This window comes from Drosophila novamexicana, unplaced genomic scaffold, assembly GCF_003285875.2.
Source record: "Drosophila novamexicana strain 15010-1031.04,08,12 unplaced genomic scaffold, DnovRS2.1 tig00000485-arrow-pilon, whole genome shotgun sequence".
Taxonomy (NCBI): Eukaryota; Metazoa; Arthropoda; class Insecta; order Diptera; family Drosophilidae; genus Drosophila; species Drosophila novamexicana.
The window spans coordinates 4,142,779-4,164,102 of NW_020824808.1; the positions used below are offsets into that span (position 1 = coordinate 4,142,779).

General features: G+C 40.8%; 7 protein-coding genes across 7 annotated transcripts; 4 read left to right on the forward strand and 3 right to left on the reverse strand.

The window, feature by feature from the left end:
• The first annotated feature begins 226 nt into the window (after positions 1-226).
• Positions 227-2,788, forward strand: LOC115761321 (dnaJ homolog subfamily C member 3). Its single transcript, XM_030703053.1, has 3 exons — positions 227-767; positions 981-1,097; positions 1,161-2,788. Exons 1-3 carry the CDS (start codon positions 671-673, stop codon positions 2,441-2,443), a joined length of 1,497 nt encoding a protein of 498 aa, XP_030558913.1. The 5' UTR covers positions 227-670; the 3' UTR covers positions 2,444-2,788.
• A 455-nt stretch (positions 2,789-3,243) lies between these two features.
• LOC115761300 (LEM domain-containing protein Bocksbeutel) lies at positions 3,244-4,997 on the reverse strand. The gene has a single exon (XM_030703027.1). It carries the CDS (start codon positions 4,766-4,768, stop codon positions 3,509-3,511), a length of 1,260 nt encoding a protein of 419 aa, XP_030558887.1. The 5' UTR covers positions 4,769-4,997; the 3' UTR covers positions 3,244-3,508.
• A 117-nt stretch (positions 4,998-5,114) lies between these two features.
• Positions 5,115-6,191, forward strand: LOC115761301 (NADH-quinone oxidoreductase subunit I). Its single transcript, XM_030703028.1, has 3 exons — positions 5,115-5,225; positions 5,387-5,838; positions 5,893-6,191. Exons 1-3 carry the CDS (start codon positions 5,186-5,188, stop codon positions 6,052-6,054), a joined length of 654 nt encoding a protein of 217 aa, XP_030558888.1. The 5' UTR covers positions 5,115-5,185; the 3' UTR covers positions 6,055-6,191.
• A 41-nt stretch (positions 6,192-6,232) lies between these two features.
• LOC115761302 (actin-related protein 2/3 complex subunit 3) lies at positions 6,233-7,084 on the reverse strand. Its single transcript, XM_030703029.1, has 3 exons — positions 6,982-7,084; positions 6,668-6,841; positions 6,233-6,602 (listed from the first exon to the last, which is right to left on the reverse strand). Exons 1-3 carry the CDS (start codon positions 6,985-6,987, stop codon positions 6,249-6,251), a joined length of 534 nt encoding a protein of 177 aa, XP_030558889.1. The 5' UTR covers positions 6,988-7,084; the 3' UTR covers positions 6,233-6,248.
• Positions 7,085-7,325: 241 nt separating this feature from the next.
• Positions 7,326-8,015, forward strand: LOC115761530. Its single transcript, XM_030703301.1, has 2 exons — positions 7,326-7,431; positions 7,489-8,015. The coding sequence occupies exons 1-2, from the start codon at positions 7,393-7,395 to the stop codon at positions 7,978-7,980; spliced, it is 531 nt and encodes a 176-aa protein (XP_030559161.1). The 5' UTR covers positions 7,326-7,392; the 3' UTR covers positions 7,981-8,015.
• Positions 8,016-8,156: 141 nt separating this feature from the next.
• Positions 8,157-20,596, forward strand: LOC115761645 (DNA replication licensing factor REC). Its single transcript, XM_030703479.1, has 2 exons — positions 8,157-10,435; positions 20,103-20,596. Exons 1-2 carry the CDS (start codon positions 8,157-8,159, stop codon positions 20,470-20,472), a joined length of 2,649 nt encoding a protein of 882 aa, XP_030559339.1. The 3' UTR covers positions 20,473-20,596.
• LOC115761646 (nose resistant to fluoxetine protein 6) lies at positions 10,590-19,288 on the reverse strand. Its single transcript, XM_030703480.1, has 8 exons — positions 18,910-19,288; positions 15,268-15,569; positions 13,382-13,556; positions 12,595-13,304; positions 12,339-12,532; positions 11,932-12,272; positions 11,310-11,452; positions 10,590-11,242 (listed from the first exon to the last, which is right to left on the reverse strand). Exons 1-8 carry the CDS (start codon positions 18,977-18,979, stop codon positions 11,138-11,140), a joined length of 2,040 nt encoding a protein of 679 aa, XP_030559340.1. The 5' UTR covers positions 18,980-19,288; the 3' UTR covers positions 10,590-11,137.
• Positions 20,597-21,324: the final 728 nt, after the last annotated feature.

Here is a 21,324-nt window from a genome sequence, read left to right on the forward strand (position 1 = left end):
GTTCCATATACATGCAAAACATAAAATTAAAATAAAATTCGTTTTATTTGTTATTGAAACCTTTAATGTAAAATAAGAAATCGATATAATTATCGAATATGCCTCAGTGAAAACGTCCCGTATATTTAACAGCCCTGTTTTCCATGGAGCTGCCAGAAGGTGCTAACAGCATATGCCGCTAGGCTGTCTGGCAACGATATTTCTTCGGTCTCTTGTAGCTCGCATAACACGTCAGTGTTTAGGTTTTTAAGCAGCCAGTTCTACCAAAATTGAAGCAAACGTATTTGCTAAGGTGCAATAACGAGTCGGTTACCGATCAAAATGGACACAAAGCCACAAATTGCGTGGTGATATTTATATATATAAAACAAAGAATCGATTACGTTTATATTTTTGTTGTTCCCTAAAACGGACAAAATTATTTGCCAAGCGCGAAAACAACAACAAGCAGCATCTAGTAAGCAGGTGCAACGGAAAAGATTAGCAGCTGTGATATACAGAAAATAGGAGGAGGAAGCAACCGCTAGCTGCCACGCCATAACGTGTGACGTGTGTATCGCATTTAAATTTGATAATTGGCCTCGTCTCTCAATCCCAACTGGTTCAGCCGCCCACAAACACGAACACGCCCACACACAGACATACAACACATACACGCACACACAGCATAATGGCTTTGCTATTAAGCGATCTGCTGCTGCTTGGCAGCGGCGAAAAGAAATTGGCAGCCTGTGTCCTGCTGCTGTTGCTGGAGCTCTTCATGGAAGGTACTTTACGGGTGGTCTAGTGGGGAGGGGTTTGGCTGTGTTCTAGAGATGGCCGCGTGTCACAATTCAAAAACATCTTGCCTAGGTTTTAATTATGACCGTGCGTTTTGCATTCGTCCGACACGCGCCTGTCTCTGTTGTGCACCCTAATTGAAATAATCAAATTGATAACACTTGAATTCTTACTGTTTTGGCACACGTCATTTGCTACAGGCGCCGATGCGACATCGCCAACTCAGGCGGACATCGACAATCATCTGGAGCTTGGCAAAGACTTTTTGGCACGCGGTCAGCTGTCGGATGCACTGACGCATTATCATGCAGCTGTTGGTGAGTAAAGAAGCAATTGCTCACCACTTTGCCAGATATTCATACAACTGCATCCATTTTCAGAGGGCGATCCCAACAATTATTTGACGCTCTTCAAGCGAGGAACAGTCTACCTAGCGCTGGGCAAGACACGATTTGCCATCCAGGACTTCAATCGCGTGCTAGAACTCAAGCCAGACTTTACAGCCGCTCGCAGCCAGCGTGGCACTGTGCACATGAAGAGCGGCGATTATGATAACGCATTGCAAGACTTTGAGTATGTGCTCAGCGAGGAGCCACAAAATGCTCTCGTGCAAGAGCACTATTCAAGACTGAGGCCGGCTAAGGAGCAGTGGCAGCTGGTGCAGCATCTGCTGAACAATAATGATGAACAGAATGCCATAGGCATGATAACACAGCTGCTAGAGATCTCACCCTGGTCCGTGGCATTTAGACAGGCTCGCTCCGATGCCTATCTGAAGACAAACGATCCGCTTTCGGCCATTGCGGATTTGCGGCAGGTCAACCGCCTGTCACAGGACAGCACCGAGGGGCATTACAATATAGCAAAACTGCTATACACTATAGGACATGCTACTAATGCGCTGAAGGAGATACGCGAATGCCTCAAATTCGATCCCGAACACAAGCTCTGCTTTCCATTCTACAAGAAACTGCGCAAAGTGGAAAAACAGCTAGTGACAGCGGAAACAGCGCGAGAGGAAAAACAGGCGACGGAGTGCATAATCGCCGGCGAGGCGGTGCTTAAACATGAGCCCGAAGAGACCATGATACGCTACGAGGCGCACAAGCTGCTCTGCTCCTGCTACACCACAGACGAGCAGTATGTAAAAGCGTTGTCACACTGCAAACAGGCGCTGGAGATTATGAAGGATGCGCAGCTGTATTGTGATCGCGCTGAGGCGTTGCTGGGCAGCGAGATGTATGACGATGCCATACACGACTACCAGGCGGCGCTCGAGATTGACGAAAACAATTCCCGCGCCAAGGAGGGCATACAGAAGGCAAAGAAACTGCAAAAACAGGCTGAGCGCCGCGATTACTACAAAATCTTAGGCGTAAAACGCAACGCCAGTAAACAGGAGATTGTGAAGGCGTATCGCAAGGCGGCACAGAAATGGCATCCAGACAATTTTAAGGATGACGAGAAAAAGGTGGCCGAGAAGAAGTTCATTGATATTGCCGCTGCCAAGGAAGTGCTCACAGATCCGGAGAAGCGACGTCAGTTTGATAATGGCGAAGATCCGCTGGATCCGGAGAGTAATCAACATGGTTTCCGTGGAGCAGATCCATTCGCACACTTCCAGCACGGTTCGCCGTTCCAATTCAAGTTCCATTTTAATTAAATGGATCTGTCGAGCACTGCGGCCAATTGCCATTGTTCAGCCAGGGTTTATTTTTCTTGTTTTTCCCCACTTGATGCAGTCACTTTAATATCCACGGTCTATCCTTTATCTGCCCGCAATTGTTTACGCAAAACAATCGCGGCACTTTCTGTTTTGCCTACGCCTCCCAGGATAACCCCAAGCCTTACGATTTTACACTTGTTTGTGTTGCAACTCTTGAATAGCGTGTAAATATTAGCCTAAAGACAAAATCCGATAACTGAAACACACAACAACACAAAACTGAAAAAAAAAAACAATTAAATTTAATTAGTTTATTTAATATTATAATTGTAATGTAGTACATTTTTCTAATTATATATACTTAAAAAACGATTAAGCGAAGCAAGACGAACTGAAATTGTTGATCAAAGTATGGGTGGGAAAAGGACAACAACGACTTGTCCAATTGCAACCGTCTTCATGCTCTCCAATATCCGAACAGTATATCAAATGGCTGCAATAGGAACTTTTCCTTTAAAATTTTATCAATTTTGGACAAGCATATCATATATTTTGTACAAAAATATGCATGAAATACAATGTATATAAATCAAAGGCAGTCATTTTTCAAAAGATAACTGTGCTTTCTTGTTCATTAGGGATAAACAAATTATATAACAGAAGAGAGAACATTGGTTTAATTCTTGTTTTTATTAAACAATTTATAAGAAACAATTATGTTCAGATTTTATAAATTATAAATCTTAAATGCCAAATTAATTGTTACAATTATAACAAAAAACAACCGTGAAAAGTTTAAAAACAAAATGGAATCTTTATATTAGTGAAGAGCAAAATGTTTTTCCTTTTTTGGTTAGAAATTTACCTAGAAGATTTCTGCTTAAAATATTAACCAAGTGCCAGATTTATAGTCACTAACTCATGATTACTAAATGAACCAGAAAACGTGAGTATAGCTCGATATTTGTCTAAAAAAGTTATGTATATAGGAGTTTTACATACAACGCTTTTACAGATGAGAGATATTACAAACTAAATATTTGAAGAAGTCATTGCAATTCCTCAGACAGCGGGTGTGACTATCACATAAATAAGCGTGGCGAGCATAACAGCCAGCATCAGAAAGAAATAAAACTTGAGATGGTATTGACGATCCAATGATGTAATTAGCGTACGAAACTGATTCATAGGAGCATTCGGATCCTCTTGCTGAATGGTGGACCGCATTTGTGGTCTAGCCAGCGGCGATGAACGTTTTCTCGTATCCAGCTGACGCGAAAAGTGGCTCAAATATGGCGAATCAGTGCTGTCGCCAGGTGAACGCTGATGTTGACGCCGCTGCTGAATCTCCGCCTCCGATTCGCTGTCTGTGTCCAGGTCCATGGGCTGTGCGGTGTTGTTGTGCTGATCATAGAAATCGTTTAGTTGTGGATACAGCGAGTTCACTTTGTATGTGGGCTGCAAAAGGCGACCTCTGGCAAAGCCGCTGTCTCCAATGGTCTGCCGCTGACGCACCGCAGATGTGGTTGCTCCACCCAAATTGAAAGGCGCCGCAGAGCCGCTGAAAGTGTTGCGCGGCGTCTGTTGCATGATCGGCTCATTGTACTCGTTGCTTGCTTCCAAATAGCTGGTCGAGCTTAGCTGCGTTTGGGTAAGGCTTTGCCTGGACAGATCCGGGCGATAGCTGCGCTCAATACGTGGCTCATAGATGGGCAGCGTGCGCGTAGGCGCCTGCGCTACCTGTGGACGTTGATATGTATAGCTTTGCGGCTGTTCCTCTTCCTCGTAATGTGGCTTCTCCACCTCGCGAGTATATGAGGTGGTCAGCACGCCTGATTTGGTTAAGGAAACAGAGCGACGCAGTCGTGGGTCATCACGTTTTTTGGGTTTAAAGCTTGGTGAATTAACTTGGTAGAAATCATCATCCTCCGACTGTGAGCCCACATCAGACACGGTTGTTGTCGTTTGTACAGTGCGCACGGGTGAACTATCCAACGGATAGTATTCGCGAGGTGTCACACCAATTGTGTGACGACTATTGTTGTTGTTGCGACTCGGGCTTTTACCTGCCACACACGGCACACTCGTGTTCATCACAGCTGCCGGTGTCGCCTTACTGCTGTGCATGGTTTTGCGACTCGGCGTCTTCTTTGTTGCTGCAGCAGCATTTTTGCTTGGAACGCCCAGAATGGATGATTGCAAACGACGCAATATAACTTTTCGACTGGAATCGGTGACTGGTATATTGGGCAGGCCATATTCTAGGCATTTGGCGTGTAGTTCCTTGTTCGAGATCGTTTCGAGATAGGATAGATCCGACATGATTAGGTCCGCTTGTGAAATATGCAAACAGAATTAGTGATGTCGTCACCGTTTGGAATGCTGTTGCGATTGACCTTTAATTGTCAACAAATTAGCGAACAAATTGTTAAATGAGCACAGTATTTATAAAGGGCACAAAAATACAATTTTTTGCTCTGAATTAATTTTCCAGACTTTTCCAGAAAAAAGGATGCTTCAGATATAAATGACTCGCTGCCTTGCTGTTTAAAAACATACTAATCGACACTTAATAACACTTAATACTCGATATTCGTTAGACATATGATATATCGATGCCTATCGAAAATGGCGAAACCAGCTGACATCCCTGGATAAAAATTGACTATCGACCAAAAAATACCACACAAAAACAATTGTAATTTTTGTTTTCCGACAATTAATTTGTGTGTCGCAAACATGTCGCTAACAATGCGAATTTTCACAGTATCGCGCAATGGTTAGTGAAAAGCTGGGCTTACAATTCATACAATTCGATAAACATATTTCTAGTCAATTTCATTAAATGAGGTTACGTAACCTTATGTCATAGTAAATTAGATTTTCCATAGTGTCAATTTTTGGATTGGAATCAAATAATATAATATGTTTTCTGTACAGGTCAGCGGATGTTTGGCACTAACGGCGCACGTATGCTGTCTGCCAATAGAGCCGAGCCTAAAGATATCGTTAGTGTGCCCAAGGGCTATGTTTATGTTAACAATAAGGAGCTGAGCATGGAAATGGAGGATATCACAGATCGTGCTGCTACCACAATGTTCTTTGGTGAGCTCTTTCGAGGCTTTGCCGTCACACTGGCCCACATCTTCAAGGAGCCGGCCACAATTAATTACCCATTCGAGAAAGGACCGCTGAGCCCACGGTTCCGTGGTGAGCATGCCCTTCGCCGTTATCCAAGCGGTGAGGAGCGTTGCATTGCGTGCAAGCTTTGCGAAGCTATTTGCCCCGCTCAGGCAATTACCATTGAGGCCGAAGAACGCGCCGATGGCAGCAGGCGCACCACGCGATACGATATTGACATGACGAAATGCATCTATTGCGGTTTTTGTCAGGTAATTATTATCCATAAGTATCCATATGAAGCTCATGGTGTGTTTCATTTGCAGGAGGCCTGTCCAGTCGATGCGATTGTTGAGGGCCCCAATTTTGAATTCTCGACAGAGACGCACGAAGAATTGCTCTATAATAAGGAGAAGCTTTTGTGCAATGGCGATAAATGGGAATCGGAGATAGCATCCAATCTGCAGGCCGATCATCTGTACCGTTAACTCTTATTGTACATATTAGAATTTTTGTTTAGAAATGTTTTTCCAATTAAAAAACGAAGTTGACCGGGCCACACTTACAACGTAAACACATTTGCGTGATTATTATATTCGAAATAAAAACAATCGCCATTACTAAATAATACAATTCGATATTGGAATATAATGCACTTGTAAATTCTTTGCTACATTTTAATTTACTGGCCTGGACCGGCCAGGCTCTTCTCCATAAACTTCTTTTTGGCAAAGCAAGTCCACCATTTGTTTGGCTTGCCATCCTCTGTGCTAAATACCTTCTCCACTACCCGATTGCCTGTCTCGTGACGCAGCTGCAACAAATACTGACGCATAAGATCGGCATCCTGGGCGGACTGGGGCTTGGCGTAGACCGAATTCAATGGAAAACCAGCCTCGCCGGGTATATCGAATTTGGAGATGGCCAAGCTGTACATCTCCTGTTGACCCTGTGCTTTGCTGGTGCAGCGGGTCAATCTTTTAAGACATTCGGTTATATACAGCGTAATATAGATGAGTACACGATCCACTTCTGACTGTATGAAAGACATGAAATACATAAATATATACACAAAGCACTTGTACCTAGTCCAACACCCACCTTCACTTCGTATGTGCGAAAGAATACATTTGCTTTAAAAAAATAAAGTGACTCATCAATAATATCACTCTCTACATTGGTACTTGGGGCTGGTCCGCGTACCTGGGTGCGCAATGGTAGGATGGCCATATTGCCCACCTGTTGGCGAAAGTCCTTGATTTGCGAGTGGTATGCCTGGAAATAGGTAAACAATAGATACGAATTTTATGAAGTACTTTGCGTGTGGTCTAGCTTTTCGACGAAAACTAAGCACAATTAGCTTGTATACCTATTTGGAATTGTTGTTGGCTACGCAAATTACATTAAATACTCACCGGCATTCTACAAATTTAATAGTTCACGGCTTTAAACTGTAATTATTTGGGTTTTCTGTAAAAACAAAACTGGCGAAGCACTCACTTAAACAATTTTCAGTATGAGTGCGTTCGGTGTTTTGCAAAATACCAAAAAATATATAAAAAATACCATAAACTTTGAAGTCTTTAAGCCTGACGATATTTTTCGATAAATATAATATTTTTTTTTAATATATTTGCGCTCACAAAGGGAGGCGTTTTTTGCGCATTATAAACATTTAAAATGTTTATTTCACCAAATTTTCAAAATGAGATTGCTGTGAATATACTGTCATTACTGTAAAATAGCTCTTTGACATATTTTTATTATTTTTCAGCAATAAGTAAATTCATTAATAATTTTGATTTCAATTTTAAGAGTTTACAAAAATGCCGAAAAAGAATAAATCAAATGCTGCTCAAAAGAAGGTAGTTAGAAGGTATAAATTAAAAGCTAAAATTGAAAACGATCCTATTTGGTTACAGTCAGCTGGCAAAGGAGCGGTTAAAAAGCAAACGAAGGGGCAAACCAAATCTCCAAAGTCTGGTAATATTCCACCAGCTCCCGTAGCAAGAAATGAGGAATGCGCTGATGATACAGGCATCGATGTGATGGATATAAGTTTGGATAAGACAGCTTTAGAAAACAAGGATGATCAACACAAGGCGCAGTTGGCCTCTATTGCCTCGATGTCGACCCGTGTTGATGAGCATATAATAAATATTACGGCTTTGCAAAAGCAGTTGTCCGAACTTCAATTGAAGCAAATTAGTTTACTTGATGGATGCGTTAATTTCTTTCACGAGCTTCAAACATTCCAGGCCGAAGACGAAGAGGAAGAGAAACTTGTCCTGGAAACATTTATCGAGTTAAAAACTAAGGTTAAGATTGTGTTTAAACATTACTTGCCCACTGAAATAGATATATTGGAGCGCGATATGAAGATGTTGCAATTAAACAATAGAAAACAATTCTAGCTCGAATATGGTATTCAGTTTTGTTATATGCATTTGAATTGAAATAAAATCGAAAAATCGATAAAAAAAAAATTAGGCGACTCTTATTGATATCGATTACAGTTGGAAGAAGAAGCAAAGCGCCAAAAACGGTACCTAAATAAGTGCATATTTCAAAATTGTGTTGCGAAATTAAAATGAATCCACCATCAGGTGGACGATCAACTTCAAGATTTGTGCGCGGAAGAGCGCGCGGCGGCGGTGGCTATCGTCCATATTTCTATTTTCGTCGCAATGGCCGCGTTATACCTGCTGGTGGCAATCGTCAACCGGGTGCAGAGCAAGCTTCAGTTCCAATGGGTGCTCCACAGCCCCGTGGGTGGAGTCGTAGTCGGTCCGGGGGCGATGCAGCGAGAAAGCGAACGTCAAATTCGGCAATGGATTGTAGTTACTTGCGCCCTGATAACTATGCTGCTCCAGAGGATGCGCTGGAAGTGCGCAGTCTACTTGTCGACAATCCACGAGCTTATCCCGGTTGGCGCCTGTACTTTTTGCGTGAGGAGTACGTAGCCGACAGCGACCTGGCCAAGCGAATTATTGCTGTGGAGGCGCACTACCAGCGTAATCCGCAAATATATGATGCGGCTCGCATTCGGCAACGCGGCTACTTTCAGCTCTTAGCTCCGGGAATAGTTCAAGACGAACAACTCAAGGCAGTGTGGCCAACGCTGACAGAAGATTTGCAAAGGCAGCCGCTACGTACACTCTCCACAATAGGTGTGGCCATGCACACAGTGGTCGTTAACAATGGCCTGGATGCTGCCGAAGAAGCTTTGGACAGCATACTGCCTTTGGGAACCACTAAAGATATGTATGTGCCGCGCACCGAACGCACACGTAAGATTTACGCGCGTCCCGAAGACTTTGTGCCCGTCGAGCTGGTTAGTAGCATTACACATGCGCGCGTTGACAGCCTGTTTGCGGTGCGTGGCATAGTGAGCAGCGTTGGTGAACCCACATTGGGCCTAGCCTGGCAAGCATTTCGCTGTACACGTTGCCGTACAGAGCAGACGCTGCGTCAGCGAAGCAACTACACGCCGCGTCCGTATCACTGTCTGAAGCCACGGTGCGGTGCCAAGGACAATTTTCTGGCGCTGCGCAGCTCGCCGTTTACGCGTCTCTCAGTGCGGCAGATCATACGGCTGGAGGAGTCCAGTCTTGCCCTGCTGACGGACTATGACAGCACGCTGCCTGGTGAACTAGACATAGAGCTACGTCACGATCTAGTTGATGCTGTGCACGTGGGGCAGGAGATTATAGTCACGGGCGTCGTAAAGTTGCGCGAGCTGTGCGACAACAGCGAACAGCCGTCGACTTCTGTTGGAGCAGCAACAACAACATCCAGTGGAGATTTGCAGGTGTATTTACGCGCTTGCAGCGTGCAGCAGGCGCGGCACGTAAAGCTTGAATTTAGCGAACGTGATTTAGAGGCTATTTCCACGATAAACACGGAGCCCAATTGCTTTAAGCTGCTGGTGCAATCGCTGGCGCCGGAGTTGCACGGTCACGAGTTGGCCAAGGCCGCCTGCTTGTTGTCGGTGCTCGGCGACAACATTAATGTGCTACTGGTCGGTGATCCGGGAATTGGCAAATCCATGCTGCTGCAGAACTGTGCACAGATCACTGAACGTGGCGCTCACGTAAGCGGCAAACGTGGTGCCCAAGCAGCCAATCAATTGGGCATCAGCTTTTGCGGACGCAACAAGCGGGTCATGGATGCGGGCGCACTACTCATGGCCGGCACAGCAGGTACTTGCCTTGTGGACGGTGTGGATAAGTTGGCCTCCAAGCAGACGTTGCTGCTTCAGTGCATGCAAGCCGGACTGCTGAATATGCCGTTACCGGGCCTCTTTGCCTCCTTTGAAGCACAACCCGCGATTATTGCCTGCGCCAATCCGCAGCGTGGGCAGTACGACCAGGCGCGTTATTTGCTGCAGAATATTCGCATCACTTCGGCTCTGCTCAAGGAGTTTCATCTGGTCTATGTGCTGCTGGACAGACAATCGACCACGCGCGATAAATCCCTGACGGAGCATGTGCGTGCCCTCCACGCCGGCTCCAAAAGGCGCGAGCAGATTGCCGCACGCTATGCACTGAAGCCCAAGAAGAGCGAATCCGTGTGTGAGGCAACCTTTCATGATGCGCCCGTTGCGCCAGTTGCGCCTGTCGTGCCGAAGGATGATAAGGATAGCATTATGCAGCAGGATTATGATCTGGATAAGCGCTTGGAGTGTGATGTGCTGGAGCCTGAATTGGATCTGCTGCCGCCCATATTGATGAAGAAATTCATTGCCTATGCGCGCCAAAATGTCAAGCCGCTGCTCAGCGATGAGGCCGCCAATGTCATCAAGTGGCATTTCATGGAGCTGTGCCGTCGCAGCGAGCTGGAGCACGAGCAGAGTCAGATTGGCATGGGGTGAGCTACATATTCATAATTCTCTTACTTTTTCATTTCGTAAGCATTTTTACCTTTCTGCTATAATCGATTTACTTCGATAAGCATCGAGTGAAAGTTTTCTTGCATACGTAGAGCACACCTAATAGATTTTTATTTTGTGCTGACACTGAATACCCTTTATGACTTTATTGATCAGCTGCGATAAGTATTGAATTAACAAAAAATATGTTTTCACTCAAACGTTAAATATACTTCATGTTTTATCGATTAACTTCGGTAAGTATTGATTTGAGCACAGCTTATACGATTTTTACAATGGTGTAGAATACATTTTGTCCTTTTATCGGTATTATGGTATTTAACGACTTTTGGGCTTTATTAACTTTAAGTTACTTAAATTTAGGTTTAACTATCAAAAATCTTTAGCATAAGTTAAAAGTTTCATTTACACAATGCTGGCACTTGCTTGAAGTAAGGTTTAAAATAATCAATTCGAAATGTTTTATATTTTAATCTAATAAACCCTTTGCTTAGGTTTTGTTTGCTTTCACTAGTTTTCGGTTTTGTCTTGTCGGCAAATTTGTCTTTTATCAAGCTGATACTCTTAAAGCTTTTATAAAACTTAAAGCTTTCAGTTACTTGCTTAAACCGACGCTTGATAAAACTAATATTTAGAGAGTTATTTTAAGCAAATGTCATCAACATTTAGTTTAGCTTGGACTAGCGCAACAGCTTAAGACATGATGATACAGGCAACTCCACAAAAATAGCCAGCAGCAGGGAGCTCAGATACGAGGCGCATAACACGTAGAATATATAAGCAAACTGTGTATGAGATATGCAAAATATTAAGTGCAAAAACTGGATTATATTGAAATCATCTTCAACTCACCATAGTGCCCGTGCCAAAGTATATGGGCTCACGTACCGTAGCCAGCGCCAGACGTGCCACCAGGAGATGCACAATGAAGGCGCCATAGGTCAGTCGACCCAGTATGCGGAAGATGGGCAGGCAGGCAAACTTGCGTAGAATCCCTGGAAAATTAAATAATTTATAATTTCATTTCAATTACTCTAAAGTAATTTCTGGAGTATTTAAATGATGGAAATAATTCATATATAAGAAGTTTAATGGAATGACAGCTCCACTGCTCACAAGTAATTACTGGTAGAAATTATTATTAAATTAATCAAAGATAATTAATGCTGGAAATAGTCAAATGTAAAAATTTAACAGGACCAAATAATTACATTTTAATTACTCAAGTTATTACTAGTCAGGCTTGCCAGGAACACTAAGTAATCAATTTGCATGTTAAATTACAATTTAATTATGAAAATTAATTGCTAGATAAACAAAAATTTAAGTGAAATCTCGAATCTTACATTCTAATTACTTAAGGGTAATTATTTGGTATTAGAAGCTTTTGAATTCCAGGAATAATTTAATAACTTAAAAGTAATTGTTGTAGTTGTTGGAAAGTGATGCAAATGTGATTTGGATTTATACTTACATCCCACTTTGGCAGCCATTCCCACAACGAATATGCTCAGACCAAAGGCCCAAAAGTTGCGCTGGACGGTCGCATAGATGGCTCCCCAGAAGCGCGGCGTTTCCGTATAATAATGCTGATAAATCGGATGCGCCGTAAAGAGCCACAGGACACCAACTGGAATCAAACTAAACCAGAACACCTGGAAGCTGCGCAGCTCACGCAGCTTGTACTGCTTCAGGGACAGCTGATCATAGGCAATGGCCGCCAGGACGCCACAGAAATAGGCGCCGAAATTCATTTGAAAGGATGTATAAAACTCAGTAAACTGACGATCGCCAATAAACGAGTCCTTCTGTGTTCTGTAAGGGAGACACAAATTAACAAACACAAACGAAGCCAAACCGAGCCACTTCCCGGTTACTTACTGCGGCGTTGGCAGGAAAATGGGATAGTAGTCAAAGACATATGTCAGCACAGCGGGCAGCAGCATAAAGATGCCCAGCACGATGCCATAGAGCTGCTTGCTCCAGCGTCCAAAGCGATGTCCCAGTATCAGTACCAACAAGCTTAAGGCAAAGGATTGCGTGTCCGCGGCCAAATACCAGCCCTGCAGCAGGCACTGCAAACATAAACTAAGAGTTTAGCCAGCTGTGGATCCAGTTAATCCTGCGCTGCACTTACACGCTCATCGGTTTGCACAAAATTGTTAATAAATAGAATATTGGTCCACCAGTTCTTGCGGCAGGCTAGCTGCTCCCGTTGGTAAATGTGCCGCCAGAGCGGACCGCCGGCGTTCTCAAAGTAAACGCCGCTCAGCAGCAGCACAAAGCCATAAGGCACGGTGAGGCGTATATAGCGAAACACATTGAACTTGACAAAGAGTGCCGCATATTTGGCTAGGCTCCACGTCTCGTTTTTGTCGCCCGCCAGCGCGCGAGTCACCGCCAGCCAGTTGATGGTGAGCAGCAAGCCGCTAATCACAAAGAATGTGACGGTGATGAGAGAACCGGAGATGAGGAGCGTGCCGACAGCCGTATGTAGCATGCGCTCCGGATCTTGGGGATTACTGATGGCGCTCTCGTAGATCACCCAATTGGTGTGCGCAAAGATGACCAGAAACATGGCAAAGAACTTGAAGCAATCAAGAAAACGTAATTCGCGTCCGATCTTGCCATTTGGCTCCTGATTCAATCGATACCAATTCCTGGCTATGGAGCACGTCAGCAGCAGGCGCGTGACCAGGCTACGTGGCGGCGTCTTATAATGATCGCGCTCCTTCAACATTTTATCATGTCGCCGGCGCTTCAAATGCAAATCGACGAGGCTGCTGAGGCAGGACAACAGGATGAGGGCACAGACCAACACATAGAAGCCCAAGTTCCAGGGATCATCTGTGGAGAGGCAGACCTCTTGTTATACGTTTCGTAAGGAATTTATAAAAATGCCACCTGCTTTGCCTGTGACTCACCTTCTTCGCTGACCTTGCCCGCGGTCGCTGTCGTATCGCAATACTCCACCACACTCTTGGCCTGAACTCCAAAGTTGCGCTGCCGCAAGCGCCAGTTAAGGCAGGCGTTGCTCAGTTCGTTGTAACGCGCCCGATTGGCCGACTCCATGGCGAACAGTTCCAGATACACGTTCACCTGCAGCAAACAAACGAACAAAATCAAAAGATGCCACATCAAATAGCCAGCCAATTGGCCATTAAATGTCATAGCCTTGGCCCTGAAAGAAATGCAGCTGCTCCAATTTTTTTGGGGCCCGCCATTAAATAGCCCACGCTGCCTTTTGTGTAACCCAAAAATGTAAAACTGCATTTCATTGGCTACTCCAGCAAATGACATCGGTCAATCAGTGGGTTTTCCTCGCTCGCATCGCCTAATTATGCAGCAGACCCACCTAGATGATGACCAACTCTTGATAATAAGATGTGGACTTGGACAGTGGCACAACGCACAAAGGGGGGGCTACTCAGAAACAAACAAATAAATTCTATATTGCATTTGAAATATTTACTAGGGCTTCAATATTTAGTACATAGTATTTTCAATTTTAGTTCTTAATCCTCTAAACCTCCCCTTAACTAAGCCACTGTTAACCGCAACGTTGAGTTGAATAAACTGTGGGCTACTCAATAATTGCAGTCTTCTTGAGTATATGGACTATCTAAGACGGTTTGCTACATAAGAAAGAATTTCTATAGCGATTTAAGTTAAGCCTTTACTTTTACTGTAACTTTGTGTCTACATACTTTAGTTCTGTAAAACTTTTAAGAATGTCACACAAAGTGAATTTAAGAAACACATTTAAGAATGACACACAACGCGTAATGGAAAATACGACAGTATAAAATGCACACAAGTTACCAAAAGACATTTTACTAGGAGATTTTTGTATATTCCAGGACTTCTTCTGTAAAGTTTACGAATGACGCACAAAACAGAATAAAGAAGTCTGCTGTGCAATAAAGTGCGACAAAAAAGGATTGGAAAAACTAAAAGATACTTTCATATCATACTGTGACTTTTCAAAGGTATACACTATTCGTTGCGCCCGAAATATACATTTTAAGCATTTTGTTTGTTTTGTTTATTGCTTGTGCACATTTGTCTGGCTCTTTTTATACCCTTGCAGAGGGTATTATAATTTCGTCGTGAAATGTGTTACGCATAGAAGGAGACATCTCCGTCCTCATAAAGTATATAAATTCTTGATCAGTATCAACAGCCGAGTCGATATAGCCATGTCCGTCTGTCCGTCTGCCCGTCTATCTGTTTCTATGCAAACTTGTCTCCCAGTTTTAAAGCTACTGTCATAAAACTTTTGTGATACGGGCAAAGCAATATGAAAGGGTATTAAATCTTAAGTATGCCGCAGATAGCATTTTTTCTCGTTTCATTTATTGTTGTTAGTTTGAACGTTTTTATTTTTCATTCAACACTTTATTTTCGTTTCGTTTGTTTTTTTTTTTTTTGTTCAATCTTTTTTATTGGTAGCTGTGGCAGATTATGAAATCTATGTTTTTCTTTAGGCTGCAGCTGTTGGCGGTTGGGCAAAGGCGTAAAATTAAATTAAATTGTGTGCGATCTTCCAAATGCATTGAAAAGCGGTTTTTGATTTTCTGGCATAGCCATTGAATACATTTTTATGATTTCATATGGTTGTGTTAATTGAATCTAAACTATAAAGCTGATAGAATTCCATTGAACCATCTTAATCAGCCGAAGCTGTTCATTTCATAAGTTATTAATAATTACTAGAAAATTTACGATTCATTGCCAGAGAATATCCAACACAAATCAAGTCTTGAAATAGGCTTAGTCTCTAATATAATATATATGTATGCATATTCACCTTGGCATTGTCTGTGAGAACGCCCGCCTGCAGCTGCTGAATGGTATCTGCATCCAGTTCCGCCAGCTGCGCTTCGCACTTGTGCACGCACAGGCCAAAGTAGAGTTGGCGATGATCAAAGTGATGTCGATCATACTTAGAGATCTCCTGTATGACACGCCAGGCGGCTGTTGTGCCATTTGGTTGCACCTCGGCGCGCACAAAGCAATAGGTGGCTGTGTCGTCGCTTGCACCGAACTCCTGCAGACAGCGATCGTAGTCATCGAAGTCGTAAAGCTGCGGCATCTCGTAGTACTGCGTCACTGTAGATGCAAACAAATGCACAGTCATTAAGGAGTTCTCTCGTGTGATTCAGGAAAGCAAAACTAGTTTTGTTGGAATAAAATCCAACAAATTAGCCAAGAACATGGTATCCTTAACTAGCTATAACCGTATCTACTCGTATGATCAGTCAAGTGAAGGGAAACTCGTTTTCCTGCCTTGCAGTTCTGTGAATTAGTCGAAAAGACTTAGGACACAAACTTGAACTTGAATTTCAGGTGATTCACCTTTGCGGATTGCAAGCCAAAAGGAATTTTCTGGAATTCGCACATTAAGCAGAAAAAAACCGAGGTGACGAACATGAGCTAGAATTTAAACGAGCTTGAAATTAGTTACAAATAGCATTCAAGGAAGGGATACGTTTTAAGAGTTTTTGTTAAAAAGACTTAGGACACGAACTTGGCTGTGAATTGAAAATTCTTTACAACATTCAACAAAAAAGCTGTAATGTATTGGGCCACGAACTTGCATGTGAATTCTGAGTCCTTAACGGGGAAAAAACAATTAACTGAAAGTCAATTTGTTTTTGGTTAGTCCCAAATCTTTCAAAAAGAATTAGGACACAAACTCGATTTATAATTTGCATAATGCATAAATTTATATGTTAGGCACCGAAAAACAAATACGCTGTTAAACACAAAACAGAACTCAAATTTCCAGTCCTTGAACTTTGCCGGATCTTAGGCTCATCGCAAAGAAATTCCATAAATTAGCATTCCCAAAAAAAACAGGTATCCTAAGCTTCGGAGTTTGATTTGTGATGTGCAAATCAGTATGCAAATAGTGCAAAGTCATCTTGTTCCTGTCTCGAGCAGATAGAAAAGTCAAATATCACCCTCGATTTATTACACGTTCATATGCAAAGTGAAAAGAGTATACTGGTCTGTGTGTCCGTTCGTCCGTCTTTCCGTATGAAAGACCACGAGGAGGGAGGGACGGGACAATTGCATAACAAATGGGTTTCTGAAAAAGTTTCATAGTTATCTTAAGATATTTATGTAGATAGCCTGTCTAAAACTTTTGTTGGACTGTAAATAGAGTATTAAGCAGTCGGTTCTTATTTGCTTCGCACAAGTATGAGGGAACCTTGCATTTCGAGCTTTACTTGATTTGTTGTTGTTTTCATAACGCAAAACTGAATGAATTGTAATCGCTTAATTTGTGATGCGTTCAGTAAAGCGTGACACGCAAAAGAGGAAAACTGTGTAAATAAAAAAACAAGATTCTCAGAGCTGAGATTTGACAATCGGCCAGAACCAAAAACTTCGCTGTAGGCAATCGTTTCGGGTAAAAAACCTTTTTTGAATGGAATGTTTTCGCTGCCTGACAATTATGACAATTAAAATAGCCAATCGCTTTTGTGTATCTAGTGCGGATTTGTCAAATCATCTGACGTTAATACGAAATGCAGGTGTCTGTCTAAAATCTTTCATTGTCACTGTTTGTAAATTATGAGTGTAGAGTGTGGGGCCTTGACGATAAATCTTGATTATGTACATCAGGGAACATTTTTCAATTAAGTGAATCTTTTAATTACATTTACATAACTTGTTTGATCTCAGGACTAAGCTTAAGCTCTGGGAAGTTAGTAGAAATTGGTTAAAAATTACATGCTAGTAGCTGTGCTTGACTCAAAAGATTATATTTGTTATTGAAAAAAAACATTTAAGTGTGCTTTTAATTTAATACACCACTTTTCTGACATTACAATTTATATAAAGTCTTTAAATATATAATGAAATCACGAGCTCTGTAACAGAATCAATATCTATATCTATATCTATATCTATATCTATATCTATATCTATATCTATATCTATATCTATATCTATATCTATATCTATATCTATATCTATATCTATATCTATATCTATATCTATATCTATATCTATATCTATATCTATATCTATATCTATATCTATATCTATATCTATATCTATATCTATATCTATATCTATATCTATCTATATCTATATCTATCTATCTATATCTATATCTATATCTATATCTATATCTATATCTATATCTATATCTATATCTATATCTATATCTATATCTATATCTATATCTATATCTATATCTATATCTATATCTATATCTATATCTATATCTATATCTATATCTATATCTATATCTATATCTATATCTATATCTATATCTATATCTATATCTATATCTATCTATATCTATATCTATATATCTATATCTATATCTATATCTATATCTATATCTATATCTATATCTATATCTATATCTATATCTATATCTATATCTATATCTATATCTATATCTATATCTATCTATATCTATATCTATATCTATATCTATATCTATATCTATATCTATATCTATATCTATATCTATATCTATATCTATATCTATATCTATATCTATATCTATATCTATATCTATATCTATATCTATATCTATATCTATATCTATATCTATATCTATATCTATATCTATATCTATATCTATATCTATATCTATATCTATCTATATCTATATCTATATCTATATCTATATCTATATCTATACTATATCTATATCTATATCTATATCTATATCTATATCTATATCTATATCTATATCTATATCTATATCTATATCTATATCTATATCTATATCTATATCTATATCTATATCTATATCTATATCTATATCTATATCTATATCTATATCTATATCTATATCTATATCTATATCTATATTTATATCTATATCGATATCGATATCTATATCTATATCTATATCTATATTTATATATATATATATCAAGGTATATTTCTAAGTATGGCAATATCTTTTCCTGTTTCTATATCAAATTTATTTTATAGTCTGATTCTATATGTATGCAATAGGAACACATGCCTACGACTTTAACAATATTGCGAGCTAAAATATAGATTTGAATGATATGCATGATGTACATAGTCATAAAAAATGTGCTCAAGTTCGCATTCAGTTCTTATTTAATTCCCATCAGGCTTCAATGATTGAAAACAAAATTGTTTAATTTAATTTGAATTCCATAAATTAGATTTGCATTTAAACTGAAATTATTTTGCGCATTGTATCACAGATACTTGCACATGATATAAACAATTGCCAGGCATTATAAAAACTGTCGTAAATCTAATCGTTCCCAATTGTAATTAGAATCATTTGATGGGTAACAATTTAATGCGACGAAAACGCCCGCCAACGTTGCGTGCGGGCGAGTATATTTTATTTTCTGACAGAAAAAAATTATAAAAAGTCCCATTACAGTAGCATTAATAATACCCAATGCACTGTAGCATATAGTAAAAGATTACTTACTGTTCATCTCAAAGCATTGAACCGCCACAAGGAGCACGCCACAGCTTACAATAAGCTTTAGCGGCCACATGTTAATGCCTCACAATAGCACAGTGCACTCTCAATAACAATAACGACACCTGCTTAATTGTTTTGGCTGCACTTTTAAATATTTATTTCTTGTTTTTGTTTTGTGATAAACTCTTTAAACTTGCGACACCCGACAAAAAAATCTCTCGCCGCTGGGCAACTTAAATTTCATCAACGAAAACCTGAGCATTCAACAAAAGCCGCTTCAATGCCAACTGTTAGGAAATTGCGCTGCGCTTCCGATAGCTGTTCACGATGCGCTTTTCCACAGTGCGAGGGAAATGCTGTTTAAACCAGCCCGTAACCGAACTGAACCATGCGCGGCAACGTGCGAGCCGAGAATGAAAATACGAAATTGATAAATTCGAATGAAAGGTGCGTGTGCGCCGTGATGTTTGGGATCGATTTGTTGAGCCCGGTTCGCCGCTGTGCAGCCAACCAGTTGGCCAGTTCAGCTAGCCAGCATCATCGTCTGTAATATACAAATTTATTAACGTTTCAAAACTCTTCCGCTAAATTGCATTGGAACATGTTCGATGCGCCCACATTCAACTGAATTATAGAGTATGAGTTTGTCGTTAACTCGATGAAACGAGTTTCAGCCCTTTACCAAAGCTGACCGACCAATTTGCCGTATATGGAGCGTGGCAGCTGGTTTCATCAAAGGTTCTATTACCAAATAATAAAAATAAATTATATCTTCACAAGTTAGCATACATTTTTATGGCCCAAAATACATATAGAAATTTACAAATAAGTGTAAAGAGTCGAAACAGGTTGTGCTTCATCTGCTTTTATATGGGCTTGATGTCAAAATTTAGTCAGAACAACTGAAATTTTATAATGACTATGCAGAATATCGGCTAAAGCATAACAAAAAAAAAAAAACAAAATATGGCACATGGTGTTTTGCTATAATCATAATTAAAACAAACAAGAAGCAGAAGAGTCTCCAAGGCAAGAAAAGAAATAGGCAAAACGAACGACTGACGCAGCGAACTTCTGTTCTGTACACTAAACGAATGACTTATGCAACGAACTTCTTGCCTCACCCAAAACGAAAGATTAAGGCAACGAACTATCTTCATTTATTCCTTTTTTTTGTTTGTTTCAACTCTTTGCAGCCAGCTGCTCGGCTTGATTAGCCTTTCGCAGGCACGTGCCCGCTTGGATCTGTCCAGCGTTGTAACGCCGCTGCACGTGCGCGATGTGATTGCTGTGCTGACGGAGAGTATGGCGCAGACACGTCTCGCCACCGCTGAAACAGCTGCCCCAAGTAGTTCCGGCAAAAGTTCACAGCTTCAGAGTTTTGTACACATGATGCAGTTGCGCTCGGCTGCACTGGGTCGGCGCATCTTTGAGTTCGAGGAGCTGAAAGATATGGGCACGCGTGCGGGCATCATGACGGGCATCACAAAGTTGGTGGAGATTGCCAACATAGGCGGCTATTTGCTCAAGAAGGGCGCAAACATGTACGAAGTGGTGCCCGACTAAGCAAATATCTATGTAAATATTTTAACAATGTTGTTGTTAAACTAATACATTAAGTTGGTTTTAAGTTTCGCGAAGTCAAGAATCATGTTTAGCCAAGTACCATATTTAATTTCAATCAGTTTAAATATTTACCAAATGTTCACTTATACAACAACCAATTTTGTTCAATTTTGCACTTGATTCATTATCCAAGTGATTTAAATAAATTTGGGCAACATTATAGCTGCAAATATCTAATCATTTAATTCGTAAGTCGTAAATTGTTGATAACGTTTTGTTTTTTTTTTTGCCTTCTAAGAGACAAACAACTTTTGAGATGTTAATCAAAACATTTGTATAATTAAAAGAAGAATCACAAATCATTAGATGTGAACTGCAAATCATACGCTTGAAATCCCAAATTTGTGTGGGCAATGTTAACGCCATCTTGCGACATGTAGCGAAACTAAATAATAGTGTATAAATCTTAGTATTGCATACTTTCGCACTGTATTTGAAGTGTAAAGTGCAGTATTTGTGTTACATACTCTTGTGCTTAGCCACAAATATGCAAGCAGAACAATTTTAACAAATAGGTAACTCGAGCTTGGCCGAATCCTGGCAGATTTTTAAAGGACATGGTGCATTGAAATCGTATTGGCGATTTCCATTGAACTACATTCAAATAATTTGGGTTCCAAGCAAACAAAATCCTAAATAACTCGTTGACTAACTGAAATTTTTGTCCATTAGCTAGTTGATAGCTCGGGCATACGAGTTGTTTGACACAGAACTTGCAAGAATGCGGCCGGCTTGGAGATTTTTTTTTCTAAAAGGAACATTCTATTAAGAGCTCTATGGCTGAGGCCATAT